This window comes from Oratosquilla oratoria, chromosome 15 (assembly GCF_046742065.1).
Source record: "Oratosquilla oratoria isolate Oo_2021 chromosome 15, ASM4674206v1, whole genome shotgun sequence".
In the NCBI taxonomy this organism is placed as follows: domain Eukaryota; kingdom Metazoa; phylum Arthropoda; class Malacostraca; order Stomatopoda; family Squillidae; genus Oratosquilla; species Oratosquilla oratoria.
The window spans coordinates 25297983-25319066 of record NC_134791.1 but is presented as its reverse complement, the minus strand read 5'-3'; the positions used below and the strand labels follow the sequence as shown (position 1 = coordinate 25319066).

General features: G+C 40.8%; 2 protein-coding genes across 4 annotated transcripts in view; one reads left to right on the top strand and one right to left on the bottom strand.

Annotated features, from left to right (window-relative positions):
• Positions 1 to 21084, top strand: part of LOC143033019 (uncharacterized) — a 787267-nt gene that overhangs the window by 131249 nt on the left and 634934 nt on the right. The window lies entirely within an intron of this gene.
• LOC143033018 (uncharacterized) lies at positions 13557 to 15606 on the bottom strand. Its single transcript, XM_076198215.1, has 2 exons — positions 15163 to 15606; positions 13557 to 14950 (listed from the first exon to the last, which is right to left on the bottom strand). The coding sequence occupies exon 2, from the start codon at positions 14923 to 14925 to the stop codon at positions 13750 to 13752; it is 1176 nt and encodes a 391-aa protein (XP_076054330.1). The 5' UTR covers positions 14926 to 14950; positions 15163 to 15606; the 3' UTR covers positions 13557 to 13749.

The following is a 21084-nucleotide window of genomic DNA, read 5'->3' as shown; positions in this document are numbered from 1 at the left end:
AGGCTTCATTGCAGAAAGTTTATTGATGGAAGTCTGGTATGGGAGAAGCATGATTAATGGTGGATATGGTTGACGTTGAGAGGTTGAGGGTCATTCGAAAAAAAATGTAAGAGTTCAGAGGGAATCTTTTGAAGTTGAAAAAAATGCCTATTTTTTCGGTGATGATTCAACGTCAGGTGTCCAAAACATTACCCACCACTCTATCTTTTTTTTTTTTTTTTATGCATTTCTTAAGAAAATAGACGAAATATTGTATTATTGGTTCACCGTTAATTACGGAAGGACATAACAAAAATATATTCAACTGAGAGTAAGAAAAAAAAAAAAAAGAAAAAAAAAAAAAATGGGGTCCATGAGAAGAGATGATCACAAAAGAAAATGGGAGCTTCCTCCTCGGCTTTGCCATGTCCCACAGGATTTGTGTGCATTGTCGCCTCGGGTTAATGTGTTTCTGTACTTGGGAGCGAGTCGGTGTACCAGGGTTCATTAAAAACAAAAGCAGTTTGGCAGCTACTTAGACCAAGTCGATCCTGGCTAATGAACTTAATTAGTGTATTTTTACCGATCGTCCTTCTAGATACACGATGAGGTTGGGAGAATCTAGAGCAGTTTAGCGAATATGTGGAGAACATCGATAGTGAATCTGAGGCTGAGGGTGGAGATGATGGAGGCGTTTGTGAAGGATGGAGTGGGGTGAGGGAATGGGGAGGAGTAGTGGAGAGAGGGAGTATGGGAGTGGGGGAGTAGTGGGGAGAGGGAGCTGGGGAGTGGGGGAGTGAGTAAGGATGGAGTGGGGAGAGGGAGTGGAGTGAAGGAATGGGGAGAGGGAGTGGGGGAGTGAGTAAGGATGGAGTGGGGAGAGAGAGTGGAGTGAAGGAATGGGGAGGAGTAGTGGGGAGAGGGAGCTAGGGAGGAATGGGGGAGTGAGTAAAGAGGGAGTGAGGGAGGAGTAGGGGGAGGGAGGGGGGACGGAGTGGGGAGAGATAGTGGAAGAGGGAGCTGGGGAGGAGTAGGGGAGGGAGGGGGGACGGAGTGGGGATAGTGGGAGAAGGAGCTGCGGAGGGAGTAAAGAGGGAGTGAGGGAGGAGTAGGGGAGGGAGGGGGGACGGAGTGGGGAGAGATAGTGGGAGAGGGAGCTGGGGAGGACTGGAGAAGGGAGTAAAGAGGGAGGGAGGGGGGAAGGAGTTGGGGAGGAGTGGGGAGAGGGAGCTGGGGAGGAGTGGGGAAGGGAGTAAAGAGGGAGGGAGGGGGGAAGGAGTGGGGAGAGGGAGCTGGGGAGGAGTGGGGGAGGGAGTAAAGAGGGAGTGAGGGAGGAGTGGAGGGAGGGAGGGGGGAAGGAGTGGGGAGAGGGAGCTGGAGAGGAGTGGGGGAGGGAGTAAAGAGGGAGTGAGGGAAGGAGTGGGGATAGATAGTGGGATAGGGAGCTGGGAAGGAGTGGGGGAGGGAGTAAAGAGGAAGTGAGGGAGGAGTAGGGGGAGGGATTGGAGGGAGGGAGGGGGGAGAGATAGTGGGAGAGGGGGCTAGGAAGGAGTGGGGGAGGGAGTAAAGAGGGAGGGAGGGAGTGGAGTGGGGAGAGATAGTGGGAGAGGGAGCTAGTGAGGAGTGGGGGAGGGAGTGAGGGAGGAGTAGGGGGAGGAAGTGGAGGGAGGGAGTGGGGAGAGATAGTGTGGGGAGGAGTGGGGGAGGGAGAGTGAGGGGGAAGGAGTGGTGGGATTCCTTTGCCTCCCGCAGTCCAACCTAGGACCGGTGAAAGCTGGCCAAGGAAGGCTCTCGTGAGTACCGTATGGGAAGGCACGTTCGGACAAGGGTGATGGGGCGAGGAGGAGGGGGAGGAGGAAGAGGAAGAAAGAGGAGGGAAGAATATGAATGGGGAGGGAGGGTAGTTGAGAGGGAGAGGTAGTCTGGGTAGAGGGAGGAAGTGGGAGAAGGGAGGAGAAGGTGGGAGAGGAGGAGTTGGAAATGGGAGGAGTGGGAGAATGAGAAGGTAAGAATGTTGGGAGGGAGATGAAGAGGTATAAGAGAAGGAGGAGGAGAAGGTGGGAGAGGAGGAGGAAGAGATAGGAGACGAGGAGAAGGTGGAAGTGGGAGAGAATAGAAAGAGGAAGTGAGAAAGGAGGAGGAGGAGGTTGGGGAGGTGAAGGATTAGCTCTGAAAGTGAAGAGCAGGTGGTGGAGAAAGGATAAGGTAATAGTGGTGAAGGTGGTGGTATTGGTGAGGGTGGTGGTGAGGGTGAAGGTGGTTGTGGTGAGGGCGGTGGTGGTGAGGGCGGTGAAAGCGGTGGTGATGAACATGGTGGTGAGTGTTGGTGGTGGTGAAAGTGATGGTGAGGGTGGTGGTGGTAAGGGTGAGGGTGGTTGTGGTGAGGGCGGTGGTGGTGATGGTGGTGAAAGTGCTGGTGATGAACATGGTGGTGAGTATGGTGAGAGGTGGTGGTGGTGAAAGTGATGGCGGTGAGGGTGGTGGCTGTGAAAGCTGGTGTTGTTGGTGGTGAGGTGTGTTGGTGGTGAGATAAGGATGGTGAGGAAGGGAGGCGACCTGAAAGTGGTTAGGCGGAGGTCCCTAATGTTAGGTTGTCTTGGACTAAGGAAGACGCCGTTTGAACCATCCGGCAGGATGAAGCCCGAACCACGGTACACAACGTAAATCTGTCTAAAGAGTCTCAAGGGGTGGTCGAGGGGTTAAAGGTGTATAAAGGGGCGATGGTAGATGGGGGGATTTATGGGAGAAAGGGGGTGAATGAGAGGAAGATGATAGGGTAGTCCAAGATTAAATCCCATAAAACCTATAGGAGATACTATTGATTCCCTGTTGACAAATAACCGAAGGATTTATTGCACAGCGAAGAACGTGATAGGAATCGGAGGTAAGAACATCAACCGACAAAAACCAATTACTAACTCGGTGATATAATCCAGCTTTTGTCGCAAAGAAATAAAAAATGTGTACCAAAGTGCATAGAGTACTGTATTTGATCATTTGTTAAGTTTATCAATGGAATGGAGGAGGAAGAAAAGGTAGTGGTTTCAGAGATACTGGAAGTTTAGCAAAGGCGGTAGTATTCAACGATAGACATTTAGAAAGCTTTTGGAGATAAAAGTCAGTGAGGAGCCTACGCCAGGAGGCGCGTAGCTGCGGTTACCTTTGCCTTGTGCGGTTACGCTGTTAACGCAGGTAACAGACATAGGTAAGCAAACTCGTGACCATCACGCTTCCGACTACACCACAAGCGCACTTTAATCAGAAAAGTAATAGTGCTATTATTGAAGAGAGAAAAAGAAATAGATTATAAGTAGATGACAAAGAGGATGGAGGTAGGGAAGGAGATTAAATCAATTAAATAGTGGAGGGAAAAAGAGGAGGATGAGACAAGGAGAAAGAGAGCGTGTGGAAGAAGGGCAAGAGAGGTAAAGAGGGAGTATGTGGAGTAAGGAAGTTGAGTTGATTAAGTTACACGAGTAGAATGGAGGAAGGAAGAAGAGAATGGAAAGATGATATAAAGGTACAGAACACAGTGACAAAGAAGATATATGGAAGTACTATTTTAGGTATTAATGATAAGAAAATAAGAGGGTAGAGGAAGGGTCGGCAAAAAAAAAAAAAAAAAAATGGTCAAAAACGTATCTCGTTTATACCTAAGAGGAACCATACAGTTCACAGAAACTGTGAGGTGTCAATCATAATAAAAGAATCGTCTTTCGATAAAATGGTTTAAAGGTTGATGAGGTTATAAACAATACTGGAAGAGGAGGAGGAGGAGAAGAAAGAGGAGAAAGAAGAGAAGGAGGAGAAGTAAGTGGAAAAGGAAGAGGAAGAGAAGGATCAGGAAGAGTTTGAAGAGCTAAAAAGGAAAAAGTGGAAGAAGAAGAAGATGAGAAGGAAGAGGAAGAGAAGGATCAGGAAGAGTTTGAAGAGCTAAAAAGGAAAAAGTGGAAGAAGAAGAAGATGAGAAGGAAGAGGAATAGGTGTAGAAAAAACAGGAGCAGTTAAAAGAGTAGTAGCAATTGGTACAAGAGGAAGGAATGGAAAGAGGAGGAAGTATCGGAGGAACTCTAAGCCAAAGAAGGAGTGGGTGGACAGAAATGGTCATGCAGACGAAGGTGGAGGGGTTGCATGGGAGGGATCCCGTAGATAATCTCTTAATTATCAGAAGAGAGACTGTTTCTCATTTGACCTCGACACTAGAGGTCTCCACCCTTCATTCCAGGAATGCCTCGACTTCTGCCTCAGGTTCCCGTTCTTGCATCGGACATGGAACCTTAGAGTTATATTCTCTACGTGGGTTCAATAGTGGGATCCTGCATGTAGTTGTTGTTCAAGATGGGCGTTGGAGAGGATCATGTCCCCACCGTCTCTCTCCACAAATTGCAACAATATCCTAACCTTCATTCATACGTTAAAGTCTTTGGCTTTAAGTCGTTGAACCATGTGTACCAAGGGTTTTTACCGACTTTTTAATTTTTTTTTTTTTTTTTTTTTTTTTTTTTTTTTTAATACATATTTGTGCGCTGATGGCACTATTGGAAGCGTGCTGGTATTGCATCACCTTAGTTAAGTAGTTAAGGGTTCGAATCCCGCACTCTTCTCCGACCCAACAGTCCAAGAACATAGTAGGGCAAAGGTGACGGCTTTGGCCGCAGCTACGCGTCTCCTGGTGTAGGCTTCTCCCCTTCTTTTGCATAACAGACAAAAGAAGACTCCTCCCCTAATCATTTCTATTGGTTCTGTCATTGACCCAGCTTCACATTCACTTATCGCGATATTCTAACCCTTTTCCTAAAGAATATCTATGGAACTGGCTGGGTCCATTACCAACAGCTTCAAAATTAAGAGTCAAAGAATCTCTGCAGGTAATTACAGATTAATATTTCTTAACCATTGTGGGTCTGCATACTGTCGCCTTTTTTCTCTTTAATTTTAATGTCATCATGTTTTTTTCTCTTCTGCATGCTGTCGCATTTTCCCTATTTAATTTAAAATTTCTCCCTTTTTTTTTTTTTTTTTTTTTTTCTCCTTTCTTTCTTTCGTGTTTGTGTCTTATCGATCGCGGGGTGTTGGCTTCAGCGATTACCAGGAGGAGGCGTCGACCAGCAGGTGCTCGGTGCTTATTGTTCTTCGTTTGGAGTTGTTAGGAGCGTACCTAGTTGTTGCCACTGTTGTTGCTAACGAGGTGCTGGTTGTTAATACTTGTCCTCTTGGTTCTTGTGCTTGTTCGAGATGGTAATAACAAGCTTGATGATGACGGCTCTCAAATGGGTATTGTTGGAAAATGTATAAAAAAGTAATGCTGATATATTTTTTTTTTCTAAATTAAGCATTTTTAGATTTTTGTTTTCTTTTTCTTTTGGAAATTTTATTACTGAGTAAAGTCTGAATAGAAAAAATCAAAACAGTAACTTACTATAGATATTGGTGCATTACTAGGTAGTTTTGTGATGCATCGCTCTAATACATTATAAAGCTGAGTAGACCAATCTATCTTCAATTGATTTTTTTTTATATAAATCGTTATTGAAATTACCGTGTTTATATTAATTTATTTATCTACTTGCTTTTTTTTAATTTATTTATTTGTTTATTTATCTTAATGTTCTTTATTTGTTTATTAATAAGTTATTTATTTATATATATTTATATTTACATTTATTGATTTATCTATTTTTCATTTATTAAACAATTCATTTATTTGTTTATTCCTTTATTTACCTATTTTAGTTTATTTGCTTGTTTATTTTTTTTATATTTGTCTATCCATTTTAGTTTATTTGTTTATTTCTTCATTTATTTATTTTCTCATTTATTCATTTATCTATTCATTCCTCTATGTATCTATTATTCATTTGTTTGGATTCTTTTTTGTATTTGTTTTCCATTGCTATTCATTAACATTGGTGTAATATTCCGTGCAGGTAGAGGTAATTTTAGGTTTTAATTTTTGGCATGGACGAATGTTTTATATTTATTTTTAATTTAATAAAAAATTTGAAGTATCTATACTCGGTATTGATTGGTTTACTGCATTTTTATTTTAGTGACGTGTTCTTTTTGACAGACTTGTTTGTGGGGCTGTCTCATTATGCAAATCTTTCTTTACACATTAGATGAATTTTTGTGTGATTTATTTTATCTCGTGTTGTTTACACATTCTTAGACTCGAGATATTCGTTTCCAAAAATCTTCTCTTCTTCAAGAAAAATAAATATTTTGTTGACATTTTTCGTTTATTTTGTATATGTGTGTGTGTGTGTGTGTGTGTGTGCGCGCGCTTGTGTTTGTGTGTTTAGGTTTGTGTGTGTGGTGGACTTTAGTCGGCAGTTCCTACCAAATTAATGATAGCTTGAATGAAATGGAAAACGTGCACAATTTGTAAATGTATGTATGTATATGTATATGCATGTATATGTATGTGTATATAAGTATGCATGTATGTATATGTGTATATAAGTATGCATGTATTTATATGCATATATATATGCATGTATGTACGTATATGTGTATATAAATATGTAAATGTAATTATGTACACACACACACACGTATATATATATATATATATATATATATATATATATATATATGTAATGTGTGTGTGTATGTGTGTATATATATGTAATGTGTGTGTGTATGTGTGTATATATATGTAATGTGTGTGTGTATGTGTGTATATATATGTAATGTTTGTGTGTATATAAATGTAATGTTTGTGTGTGTGTGTATATATATGTAATGTGTGTGTGTATGTGTATATATATGTATGAATGTACGTATGTATGCATGTATATGAGTATGTATATATGCATGTGTGTGTGTATGTATATATATGAATATGCATATGTATATGTATATTGGCCACGATGGCTCTCCCCACTAGATCGGCAAGTAAAACGAAAAAACATATTCGACTATCGAAAGACAATTTTAATCAGTTCTCTGTCAGCCACGGGTCCTGGGTGCTAAAACCTTCCAAATAAACCAAATGAATCTCGAGGTGCGTTTTAATGATACCCTGGCTACCGACAGATCATTGTGATTCAGTCGAGTGATAGCCTTAGGAATGAAGGTGTTAATCCATTTACTACGTAGGGGGCGCCACGAAGATGACAGCTCTGGCTGGATACGAAGAGAAAGAAAGGATGCCGCTCTGGACAAATGGGGATTAAGAGCGACTCAGAGGAACGCAATGGTTTCCCACTCAATTATCCATGATAAATCTGTAACTCTGAAATAATTTATTATAATTTTCGGGATGGAATTATGGGAGGTTAACAGTGTATAAAGGGGAAGGGGATGCGATTTGTATGTTTAAAAAGGGGAAAGAAAAGGGTAGCTCTTTGTAGGCATGTCAGCAAAGATTACAATACCTTAGTAGGAACTTGTAAAGTGTTGTAATCGTGTGTGTGTGCATGCATGCGTGTGTGTGTGCGTGCATGCGTGTGTGTGTGTGTACATGCATGTGTGTGTGTGTTTGTGTATGCATGCATGTGTGTGTGTGTATGTATGTATGTGCGTGTGTATCGAAATCTTTTAACATAAGCGGTTGGACATTTTAGTGAGAAACTCTTCATTTCTGTTCTTTTAAATCAGCTTCTATTATTTTTCCCCAAGAGAAAAAAAATGAAAATAAAAATTTGCTTCGAGTGACTGAGGAAAATAATTACAATGGACGATGAGATGACGTGAACGGACAAACATAAACAACTACATGTTTCGTGTGTGTGTACATCATTTGTCCAAATGACATGATCTTATAATCTTAAACATGTTTTACCCAGCACATGTCTCTTTTCCTTGTTGTTTGAATGAAAAAATGTGAAGATTATTTGGTTAACAAATCAGTATTCCTTCTTATAGGCTCTCACCATCCACCCCCAACAGTTTCTATTAGTTCCGTGTTCTCTCTCCCTCCCCCCTCCCTCCTCCCTCTCCCTCCCTCCCCCTCTCCCCCCCTCCCCCTCTCCATCTCCCTCCCACCCCCATCTTCCCCTCTTTCTTTCCCTCCCCCCTCTCCCCCTCTCCCTCCCTCCCCCTCTCCCCCCTCCCTCCCCCTCTCCCCCTCTCTCTCCCTCCCCCTCTCTCTCCCTCTCTCTCTCTCCCTCTCCTCCCTCTCCCACCTCTCTTCCCTCCTCTCCCTCTCCTCCCCTCTTCTCTCCCCTCCCCCCTCTCTCTCTAAGTGTGTGTGTGTGTGTGTGTATGTGCGCGCGCGCGGCACGCGTATGTACGTGCGCGTGTGCGTGCGTGCAACATAGGAATGCTCTTGACTTTGATAGAAATATACTTCATCAATACTACTTAACAGGTGCATGGAGCATACATGATCCTAAGAAATTTATATAATCAGTGTACGTGATTTAACATATGCAAGTTACATTAACACAGATTTGAAGTCTTGGATATGTATATCATGGAGTATTTTTGACAAACACAACCACATGTACATTCGTGACTTACTGTACATCTTGAGAATAATTCATTAAAGATGTCTTTAGCATAGTATGTTCAATCGAGGTCGTAATTTGTTACTTGAAGATTTTTTTTTTTTTTTTTTTTTTTTTTTTTTTTTTTTTTTTTTTTTTTAAATAGTAATTTCTGACGAGCCTGGAAGACGTGCAGTTCCTGAGATATCAGCATTCAATTCTCACACACCAACGATTCCATGAAAATGATTTTATAATAGAGCTTTCCTTGTTTAGTGATATACATTAACATTGTAATCTCTCGCTCTCCATGGAAGTAAAATCTTGATTAATTCTGCATGAATATTAAGTCTTCATCATCGGTGAACACATTTTTATATGTCAGTATTTAGATTATTAGAAATATTAAATTTAGGATTAAGATGAATGGCATTAACCAGTAGGCACAGTTGGAGAAAGTAGACGTCAGTGATATATAATGAGGATTAATCTCGAGTCTGAGTACAAGGCGACGCCAAATATCAACAACCCTCAGTATACTAGTGGTGTAATTATAATGTTCCTCTGTAAGAATTCTTCCACTATACCCAGGTTTAAAAGTTTATATATATATATATATATATATATATATATATATATATTATATATATATAATAGTTGTGTGTGCGCGCAACACTGGGTCCCAGTGAACAGATATACATTTATCAGCCACAATTCACTTTAATTCTTGGCTGTACCACGTTTCAATTTCTGCATGTATGCCTCCTCGAGCCTCTCGATGTTGATGGTTTAGAATGAAAGTGAATTGTGGTTTATATATATATATATATATATATATATATATATATATATATATATGTGACAGGAACAATGAAAATTATATTTACGAAAATAAACATATATTAAATTTCACTGAACACTGATCACATATCAAAACAAAAAGACAAGGTCTGCTTGACAGGGAGCCAGAATGAATACTACCGCCCCGGCGCCCTGTGACCTGTCACGACGATTTGGCGAGTGAACCGGACTGGTGGTTCCAAAATAGTTTACATAATTTATATTGGACAAAAGTCCTTGGAACACATATATATAATTACAATTAATTTTGTTATATATTTATACATTTAATACTGGATGTTTACATAGGTAATAAAGATGTATACATAATTGTGTACATATACGTACGTGTACATGCGATTGTATATCTACACACGCCCACGAGCCGTTGACCAATATATCGCTCGGCCACACCTCGAAATGTCCTCATTGAGGAACAAGAATACAATACAATTTTGGGCATGGCCAGAGAAACACATACTTTAAACACATTACATATGAAAATTATTTAACTCGGAATTACAAAACTGTACATAAAATTTAAACAAGTAAATTAATAGAACAAAACAAAACATACTATACAAAATAGAGTAACTGTACATAGGATATCACACAGGGAAAATAACACAAACACAATACACAAAATAAGAAATTAATTAACTGGCGCCAGTAAAAATTAATGCAATTGCCGGACGTCCGGGACATACACAATACAAAGATACATAAGTTTACAAAAATACAAAAATAGAGATACAAAGACACATAAGAATTGGATACAAGAAATGGTAAACAATACAAACAATGCTTAAAGCATCTTAATTTACATTGTTTTCATACAGCTAAGGCACAGGGCCTGTGGATCTTAAATTGTAAGTATGGGCAGGTTGTACAGAATTGGGCCCAGGAGGTGGTACAGCAAATGTAGGTATAGCCACCTTGGTTTTCTTCAAGTTGTCAGGATGTACCGTTTCCGACAAGTTACGTGAAGGGTCAAAAATTATGTATTTGTTCTGGTGCAACTTCTGGGTTACAAGAAAAGGGCCTGAAAATTTATGTGCGAGCTTGCTTTTTCGCTCAGGTTGTAATTTAAACACTGTATCGCCTACTTTGAGGGATACAGGTGTGGCTTTGGTCTGGTGCTTTTGAACCATTTGTGAACGAGAGACTTGCAACTTGTCTCGTACAGAAGCATAGATTGATTGAAGAATTTTGCATTGTACCTGCGCGTAATCTTCAATATTATAAACTGGGCATTGTGTATTATGTAAAAGATCATATGGAAACCTTTTCTCAGAACCATAAATTATGTAATGAGGGGTCTTACCTGTAGATTCATTTATGGTGCTGTTAATACAGGCACCAACATGGGGAAGCCAATCTTCCCATGACTCCTGTAAGTCACTATAGAAATGCCTCAGGACGTCAAGAATCTTTTTGTTGGTCCTCTCAACCAGCCCATTAGAGGAAGGGTGATAAGCAGTAATGAAGGTTTGTTTGATGTTATACTGCTGGCAAATTTTGGCCATTATTTCATTCTTAAACTCAGTGCCATTGTCACTGAGTAACACTGAAGGGGTAGTGTAAGGACAGAAAACATGCGTTACCAAAGCATGGGCAACAGCTGGAGCAGATTTACTACGTAAAGGAGCCAAAATCACAAAACGGCTGAAGTGATCTACGCATACTAGAACATACATAGAGCCTTGAGTACTACAGGGTAGTTGTAGAAGATCTATTGCTATTGTCTCGAAAGGACGAGACGGAATAGGATACTCTAAGATAGGGGCAGTTTGCGTGTAGCCTTTGTTCAAAGCACAAGACTTACACTTGGCAACATGAGTGGTAATGTCGAGGCGCATCTTGGGCCAGTAATATTTCTTGCGAGCCATAGCCAGGCTTTTGTCACGGCCTGGGTGGCCAGCTTGAGGGCAATCATGAACAAGAGATAAAACTATAGGAACTAGTGACTCAGGAATCACTAGTTGTGTAACATCTTGCTCATACACTTTCACTTTACGAGTAAGAACGTTGTCCTCAAGTGAAAATTGTGATAATGGTACAGGTATCTTCAGGTGGCTGTTATCACCCGATTCCAAGGCATATATAACAGCAGACCATACAGGGTCCTGATGTTGAGCTTCTGCCAATTCTCGTAAGTTAAAATTATGTACTCTTTGAATAGCAGCAATTGGTAATTGTCGTGAAAGAGCATCGGCAACATGATTTGCTTTGCCTTGGATATGTTTCATTACTGGATTAAATTCTTCTATGGTTAGAAACCATCTGGCTAGGCGGCCTGAAAGATTTTTGCCTTTGAACAGTTGTGTGACAGCCATATGGTCTGTGTAAATGGTAATTGGATATCCAAAGACGATATCACGAAAATGTCGTAATGACCATACAACTGCTAAAGCTTCTAAATGAGTTGCCGAATAGCGGGACTCAGCAGAATTGAGTTTTCGGCTGGCATAGGCTATGACATGTGAATGTCGACCATCAATTTGCTGCATAAGCACAGCACCAACACCTGAGCCAGAAGCATCTGTACAAATAATAAAAGGTAGACTATAGTCAGGAAAAGCTAGTACAGGTGCATTAGTAAGAGCATGTTTTAAGGAGTCAAAACTGTTTTGGTGTTCTTCCTGCCACTTGAAGGAAGCATCCTTCTTAAGGAGGCGTGTGAGTGGAGATGCTATGGAAGCAAAGTCCTTTACAAAGGCACGGTAATATCCTGCTAACCCTAGGAAGGAACGTACCTGTTCAACAGTCTTAGGTGTAGGGAAGTTTTTAACAGCTCTAACCTTTTCATCTGTGGTATGGATACCATTTTTGTCAACTACATGACCTAGAAATTGAATGCTTGCTTTGAAGAAGGAACATTTGGGAAGGTTAAGTTTGAGTCCTGCTTCAGCAAACCTTTGCAATACTAAGGACAACTTTTGGAAATGGTTTTCTATATCCTTAGAGACTAGGATGAGGTCGTCTAGATAAATAAAGAGACCATCACCTATGAGACCATAAAAGATAGAGTTGACAAGACGTTGGCAGGTCAATGGAGCATTTCGCAAACCCATTGGACAACGGAGCCATTCGTAGTGGCCTGATGGAGTTGAGAAGGCTGTCACTTTACGTGACTGTTCTTCTAAGGGTATCTGCCAGAAACCTGCTTTTAAATCTAAGGTGGTAAACACAGTGTTACCTGAACCGATGGATTGTAGCAGATCACTTAACACAGGCAGAGGGTAATGGTCAGGGACAGTAACGTCATTTACCTTTCTGTAGTCTATCACAGGACGAAATGATCCATCCTTCTTGGGTACAAGAAGGAGCGGAGAATTCCATTCAGAATGGGATTCTGTAATGACACATTCTTTCAAAAGTTCGTCGACTAAAGATTGTGCGATGAGACGACGAGAATGGGGCAACCTGTAAGAGGGTACATAAACTGGACGTGTTCCCGGTTTAAGATCAATCCTATGGGTAACACGATCTGTAACACCTAATGGTTCACCAGGCAGGGCTAAAGCCTGCCGCTTTGCTACTAGTAATTCAAGAAGACGTGGTGTTACTTCTGGAAAGTCAGTATGTCCTACATACGTTGCATATTGAGAAGCTAGATGAGAATTGCCATTTGTAACATTAGTGGATTGAACGGCAGCTGCTATAATAGGAGGAGAATTCTGAAAGGTGTCGACCTCGACAATTTCAAAAGATCCAAGGTTAATACCAGCAGAGAGTGTAAAGGGAACACCAGTGACATTAGTAACTAATGCAATAGTGGTATGATCCTGACCAACAGTGGATAGAGTACCTTCTAGTGCGAGACGTTTGAGACGCACAGAGTTAGGTTGAGAAAGGACATCAGAGCCAATTGGAGCATCTGAAATTTGCACTGGAATCCTTATGGCAGTAGAGGGTTTTATGTGATGATCACCAATAACAACAGCTGCACAGGAAAGTTTTGAAGAATTTAAGGGTGCTGGAACTTTGCACGATAGCTGTGAAGAGTCACTAGTTGAAAAAGTTGATAACTGTTTAGACTGAACGTAGGCGGGTGAAACACATATGGAGACAGGGTTGTCCGTTGCCATAAGAATTGTGTTCTCTAACCTCACCTTACGCTGTTGAGGGGATATGTTTATGTTGTACTTTGCTAGAGTATCCAAACCTAAAAGGCAATCACATTTGAGAGCAAAGTTGGAAACCACCACAAAATCAACAGAAATAACCTTGGTAGAAGTAGAAAATTTGAGAGGAATAGTAGCTGTGCCATGAATAGGTAATATAGAGCCTTGGACAGTTTGTATCGTGTCACAAGAAGGAGAAAGTGGAACTCGATAAAGCTCTTTGATAATATTGTATGTAGTGTGGCTCATGATGCTAATTTCTGCTCCAGTGTCTATGACTACTGAAAGAGGTGATTTACGCATGTAGCACTGGAAAGTAAGAAGTGAAGAACTAGTAGCTGTTAAGGGGAGAACTTTCAGAGGAGTCATTGTTACGTTTTGGGATTTGGATATAGGCGCTGTTGAAAATGGGACTGAGTAGGGGCAGAGGCAACAGTATCTGCTCTAAGTTTCTTGATCCTGAAGCATTGTTCTGAAGTGTGACCACAGGATCCATGGACAAGACAGTCTTTAGGAAGGTGTTGTAGGGACATTTGTGAGAGATCCTGAGGAAGGTGAGAAAGGGGCGTATAGGAATTTCTTGGTTTCCGTGAATTGTGCTGCATTTGGGGAGGGGAGGGTCTGTGAGAGTCTAAGGGAGAAAATTTTGTAGATTGGCGTTCATGACGCTTACGAAGGAAACAACGGTTATAAGTATGTCCTTGTTTGTGACAGTATGCACATGACATGATAGAATCTTCAGAAGAAGAGATACTCTGAGAGTGTGTTGAAAACATGTTAGAACTTGGGGGTGAAGGTAGAGAATGTACTTCAGAAGATTGTTGGTTGTGGACTACTTGGGCTAATGTAGCAAGACGTGGCATTTCTTTTAATTTCTTAGAAAGCCTTGTTGCATAATGAAGGAGAGTTTCATCCTTTGTATAATCTAAGGAAGAAGCGATTCTACGCTCGTGTGGAGTTAGAAATAACATAAATAATAAATATTCTAAGACAAGTTGAAATCTGGCCACTGAAATGTTGTCATTTTCTATCCATTGTAATTGTTTCAAACTGGCTATGGCTTCGGTAACAAAGGTGCTAGATTTTGCCTGTGAGCGCATGAAATTTAACGTTCCGTGACTCACAGTTAGCTGCTCTGCCAGCTTGAAACACCATTGAAATCCTTCTTCTCTACCTGTGTCCCCATACAATTGAAGGAAATTTGTTTTGAATTTATTGTAATCATGGTTAAGTTCAATGGGGTTGAGACAGCTAGCTGACAGCATTTCAGAGGCTAATGAATTGGGGGTAATCTGGGAGCGTATGAACGAGATACGTTCCTTATCCGTGGTAATGTTGGATGATATAATAGCATCCTCGCACATACGAATAAAGAGAGATGCTGTATAAGAAGAATCATTTCCATCGAAAGTCTGTATGGCAGGTTTCTGATGGATGAGATTTAATACGGGTATTTGTGTTACCTGGGATGTTGCAAGTTGATCAGAAGTTGAATCAGATGTTGAATCAGATGGCTCATTGGCCTTGGAACGTGTTGCCTGAGCCATGATGGAGAACGCTGTGTACAACAGTCTAAAAGAAATATTTTTTTAAGCCACCAGCCACACCCGTAAGAAAATTGTATGTAAAAATGAAAATTGTTTATCAAATGTAAAGAACAATTAAGTACTATTAATACAATATTAATTTTACAACAAGTTAACATGGAATGTTGGGAAAATAAGAGGTAGCAATATAGCTTTTAGAGCGAAAGGCTACTCGGAACCTTGCACATGGGTTTGAACCTTATAGATAACCATCCAGGTTACTAGGTGGTCTAGGCGACGTGACTAGTGTTGAATCTGCTGGATGATTCACTGGGGGTCCGATGGGGCGTAGATTGTTAGCTACGGCTATTACACAGGAGCAGGTCGCCGGCAGCTTGTCCGTCGGATTCACCATTAACAGCAGGGACTAGAAGTTTATAGTTTTTCCACTGTTAATTTAGTTGACGAAGGACTGTCACATTAATTGAAAAACTGTATCCCTGAAATTAAAAAGGTAGGGAAAAACACGACAAACAGAAAACACACGCACATCGAACTAGGCCGGCCTTTAAGTTTTTCAAATTTGTCTTTTTGTTCGTAAAACTATATAGTCTTTCACAAAGTTTTTACAATTTCGCTGCCACCATAATATGTGACAGGAACAATGAAAATTATATTTACGAAAATAAACATATATTAAATTTCACTGAACACTGATCACATATCATTATCAATAATATAATTTTTAAACCTTGACCCGTTTTTGATTCGTTTCCCGTTTCGGTCGCGCACACTACGAAAAGCGGGACACCCCTTTTAGACTCTTGAGATATTTTAGATCCTCTAGATCTTTTAGATTCTTGAGATCTTTTAGATCCCTGAAATCTTTTAGATGCTTGAGATCTTTTAGATCGTCTAGATATTTTAGATTCTTAAGATCTTTTAGATCCCTGAAATCTTTTAGATGCTTGAGATCTTTTGGATCCTGAGATCTTCTAAATCCTTGAGATCTTTTAGATCCTTGAGATCGATAGAGCCTAAGGTCTTTAGATCGCTGAGAGCTTCAAGATCCTCGAAATCTTTGAGAACCATTAGATCTTTAGAAATCATTTAGACAATTGGGTTCTTTTAGACCCTTGAGTTCTTGCGCGAAGCGCAAAAGCCCCCTGCGGAGCAGGGCCGGCGAAGCCGGTGGGCTTGTAACAAAACAAAAAGACAAGGTCTGCTTGACAGGGAGCCAGAATGAATACTACCGCCCCGGCGCCCTGTGACCTGTCACGACGATTTGGCGAGTGAACCGGACTGGTGGTTCCAAAATAGTTTACATAATTTATATTGGACAAAAGTCCTTGGAACACATATATAATTACAATTAATTTTGTTATATATTTATACATTTAATACTGGATGTTTACATAGGTAATAAAGATGTATACATAATTGTGTACATATACGTACGTGTACATGCGATTGTATATCTACACACGCCCACGAGCCGTTGACCAATATATATATATATATATATATATATATACACACATACACACAGTGCGAGTCTCGTATCTCCCTAGTTGTGGGTTCGAGTCTCCAACGTTCTCTGATTCCCTGCAGTAACTATTATTTGCCCTAATGGTCCAATCGCATATGGCAAAGGTGATAGCTTCGGCCGTAGCTAGGCGATTCTTGGCGTTTGCTCAGCACCTTTATACTTAGTATTCTCGAAAATAACTACCAAACTTTTCCCCGTTGATGATGTTTTAGAAAGGTTTTTATAGCTTTGCCTGATTAGGGGAATCTAAACTCTTCGAGTGGTACTTGAGTCTTTTAAAATACAATTAGTCTTCCCTTTCAAGTACATATTGTAAAACCTTTGCTCGAGGTAAACACTTTCTAAACACTCCTTTTGAAGGATCTTCTTAAAACAAACATTGCGATTTATCGCTTGCAGACACATTTTTTTCTCGTTTTGGACTAAGAGCAACAAAGAAAAAAAAAATACTATCCATGTAGCAGTTCTTTAAGAAAAACAAATATGAAGCCACTTATCTCTTTTAATATATACAAATTCTGTTGTTACAAAGAATACATTAAATAGACACAACTAATTTAGACTTCCAGTTCTTTGTTACGATTGAACTTGTTTAATGAAGTGTTCAAAACACGTTTCCGTCCTCGTAATTACTTGCATACCGAAGCGAAGTACTGATAACAAATGGCTTCCAACGTGAACTTTGTACCATCTGTAAATAGAAATTCACATTAAAGAAGTCTGGTCAGTATTACTCGTCTGCATCATATTACTGCATATTTATTAATATGATTCTCAACAGCCCCCGACGACTTTATTGAATTTAACAGGTTCTTTTGAGTATAGTACGCTAGTGGCGTGATCAGAAGCGCGCTGGTCTCGTATGCACTTAGTTGTAGGTTCAAGTCCCGTAATTCTCTCCGATACTCAGCAGTGACTATCTATTACCTACTCCAGTAGTCCCCAAAGCTCACGGGGCAAAGGTGACAGCTTCTGAAGCAGCTTCGCGCCTCCTGGCGTACGCTCTTCATCAACGCCTGATGTTACACTGATGTGCGAGGTCACACATACCAACACAAGACTTGGTTACAAGTTTCGCAACACAATCAACCCTTTGCTGAATACAGGTGACCTTAGAAGCTAAATAGAATTGCTTATCAACGATCACAAGTACTTGAGCCCCTTATAAGTGGTTAGTGGAAACACGCAACACAGAAATGTACAAGCCATTCCACAGTAACAAAAATCGTTTTATATTTTGCAGACGTCATCCTTCCATACAACACACACATAAACATGTGATGAGGAAATATATCAGATATGTCCAGACATTACATTTAACAACGTGAACTTTATATAAATTGTACATATAAACCTGAACACACCACTATAGTCTAAACGTAACCTGACCTAGTCTAACCTGGCCTAGCCTAACTTGGCCTGGCCTAGCCTAGCCTAGCCTTGCCTAGCCTTGACTAGCCTTGTCTAACTTTGCCTAACCTTGTCTAACATGGCCTAACCTTGTCTAACATGACCTAGAATGGCCTAACATGCCCTAATCTTCCCTAACCTGGCCAAACCTTGCCCTTATATGGCCTAACTTGGCCTAACCTAACCTCTCCAGAAAAAAAGAATACACAACAACTCTAATAACTTTTATTACTGCACAAGCACCAGCTTGAACACGCCGCACTACACACGCCAAATGCCCCAACACGCTTCATCGACGCATACGTACTAATTTCAACACACAACACTACACGCGGCGCGCCGATGGTTATCTCGTTTTCGGAGAATTAAGAAATCAAAGGGTGACATCCTCGGCAGGCTTGAGGAGCCACGCCCCAGGTCCTCCACCCTCACTCCAAATGCCCTCCACACCTTCCACACACGCTCGGAGAGCCTCTGCGCTTTCGCTGGATCCTCTGGATCAGGGGTACTCAAACTGGGGTTCACAAGAAGATTTCTAGGGGTACTTAGATGGCTGACGAAAAACGTATTTTAAATAGTGGTAGTTGTAGATTATGAAGTTCCGTGCTAGTAGTGTGTGTTCCTTCAATCTTCTGAATAAAGTCATTAAAATTTGAATAATTTTATGATATCCTTTGCAGAATTATTGTACTTTAATGAGTTAGTCAATAAATCACCATTGTCTTCATTGTCAGATTATTGGGGGTTCGGGAAGATGGTCTTATAACTCAGGGGGTACTTAACGAGAAAAAGTTTGAGAACCCCTGCTCTGGATCCTCTGGATCGCGAGAAGGGTGGTAGGTTCTCCCGGCTGCATGGAATAGCCTGGCGGTGGTGAGAGGTCGTCTGTATAATGACCATCACCATCGTCGTCATTATCATTATTTTTTCGCAGCCGACCTAGTTATGAACCAAAAGGCATGTTCTTCTTTTGTAATCGCCTCCCCCCCCCAACTGATAAAGTGTAGAATCTCCACCCCAACTACACTCAATTGTAGAATTTTATTGTTATTATGTTCGCATCCGACCTAGTTATGGACCAAAAGGTCTCCTGTCGGCATGCTCTTCCTTTGTAATCCTTTGTAAAAAAAAAAAAAAAATAGTTTATCTGGTTAGATGAAGACCTTCAATACGCGAGTCTTTTGGGTTCAAAGGCTTCATATACTGTATACCCGAGACATGTCAAAGCTTTGTTCAGAAGAGTGTCCACCTTTAGGGTGAATGGTTTGGTGCTTGTCTCGACAGAAACTATGAATACTTTTGATTGTAAGGAATAAAATCGTCTGACGGCAGCCAGGATAAAAAGAAAAGTGATACAGTACAGAAGTAGATAAATCAAGAGAGAGCTTACTTCCTTCTTTGCCAGGGACTTCCTGTTGTTATAGATTTTATTAACCAGCGTTTCTATCCTTTTCCGTGGTTATGAGGAGCCAGTAGCTTGGCGGTAATAGGAAAGAAGTTAACTCTCTCCGGTGGGTAGAAAATTAGTCAAATTAAGCAAGTGAAAACGATAACTAAAGAATATTTCTGATATGGTATGATAACAGCTATATGTTTGGTGTTAATGTCTGTAAGAATACAAGTAACAAATGATATGAAAAGTTATTTAGAGTTAAGTATTTAGTCTACGTTATATGAATACGCCTTTACACAAATGTATATATATAATAAGAGGGTAAAGGTGAGAAGCATGCGCCAGGAAGCGCTGATTAGTTGCGGCCGAAGCCTTCACCCTTGCCCTATGTGCCTGGACTGTTGGGGCAGGTGACAGTCACTACTATGAATCGGAAAGAAATGCGGGACTCGAACCCACAACTAAGCTAATGCGAGACCGATACATTGCGATTGCGCCACCAGCGCACATATCAGTCACATCATTCACACTCGAGTGGCAATCACACTAAACACGCACACGCGCGCGCACGCACACGTATACACGACGCGCACATATGCATGCATACACGCACCGATGCGCACGCCCTGAGCTCTCATCTAAAAGGATAATAGCTGTCGATCACAGGTACAACACATGATTAAAAAACATGACGGGGAATTATACATCCGTATATACCCATGCATATACACATATACACGTCCTTACATATTTTCATACGTGTACATAAACTCATACACGTACTGTACATCTAAATTTATGCACATTCACACCCATCTATACAATCCACAAATACGCGTGCGCGCGCGCACACACACACACACACACACACACACACACACACACACACACACACACACACACACACATGACTCGATGATGCAGTGGTAACGTTCGTGGCCACCACTATAGCGGTCCGGGTTCGAATCCCGCCCAGGGTTGAAATAATTTTACCATCGCTGCGCTGTGAGTCGTTACTCCAACTCTCGTGGGCGGGGAGTTGGGTGTGTGTGCGTGCGTGTAAGGTCGCATCATTACCTATGGATCGGTCATATATGAACTCTGAGCTCTCTTCCGGGAGGGAAATAGCTGTTGGTCACGAGTCCAACACGTGATCCAAGACCATGGTGAATCACACACACACACACACACACACACACACACACACACACACACACACACAGCTACATATCCTTATCCGCAGTCCTACTCACATCGACGGATCACTTCGTTAACTTGCTCATATTTCTGTGTGTGTTCCCTGTAGAGAGTAGGTGTATTCCTATAAATCATAGGAAGTTGCCCACGTCTTCCTAATATGCCCTGTGTCCCAGTAAGGCATCTCCTTTTACTGATATTTTAATCACGAGTTTATAAGAGCGCAAATCTTTTATGAATTCTTAATGAAGAGGTGCTTGCTCCGAAACTATTATGTTGTTCTTGTGCTATCAGTTTATCGTATCTTGGTTTCATTTCCTTATTTTTTCCAGTATATACTGAAAGGTAATTTTGGCTGTTTTGGGAAGTGTTTGGTAAGATAGGCCCTTGTTTACAAGGTGATATAATTTTTTTTTTTTTTTTTTTTTTTTTTTTTTTTTTTTTTTTATAACTAAACGATCATTTTCCTCTTGAGGGGTGTAGCTTTCTCTGAGGAGGATCTTAACGAATGAATTAATTTTTTTCAGTTGGGTTAACAGAAGCAAACATGAATTTAAGTCACTGATGTTAAATTGTGTATATTTGTACACTCAACGAATTTTAGAAGTAATGGAGAAAATCCAAGGACACG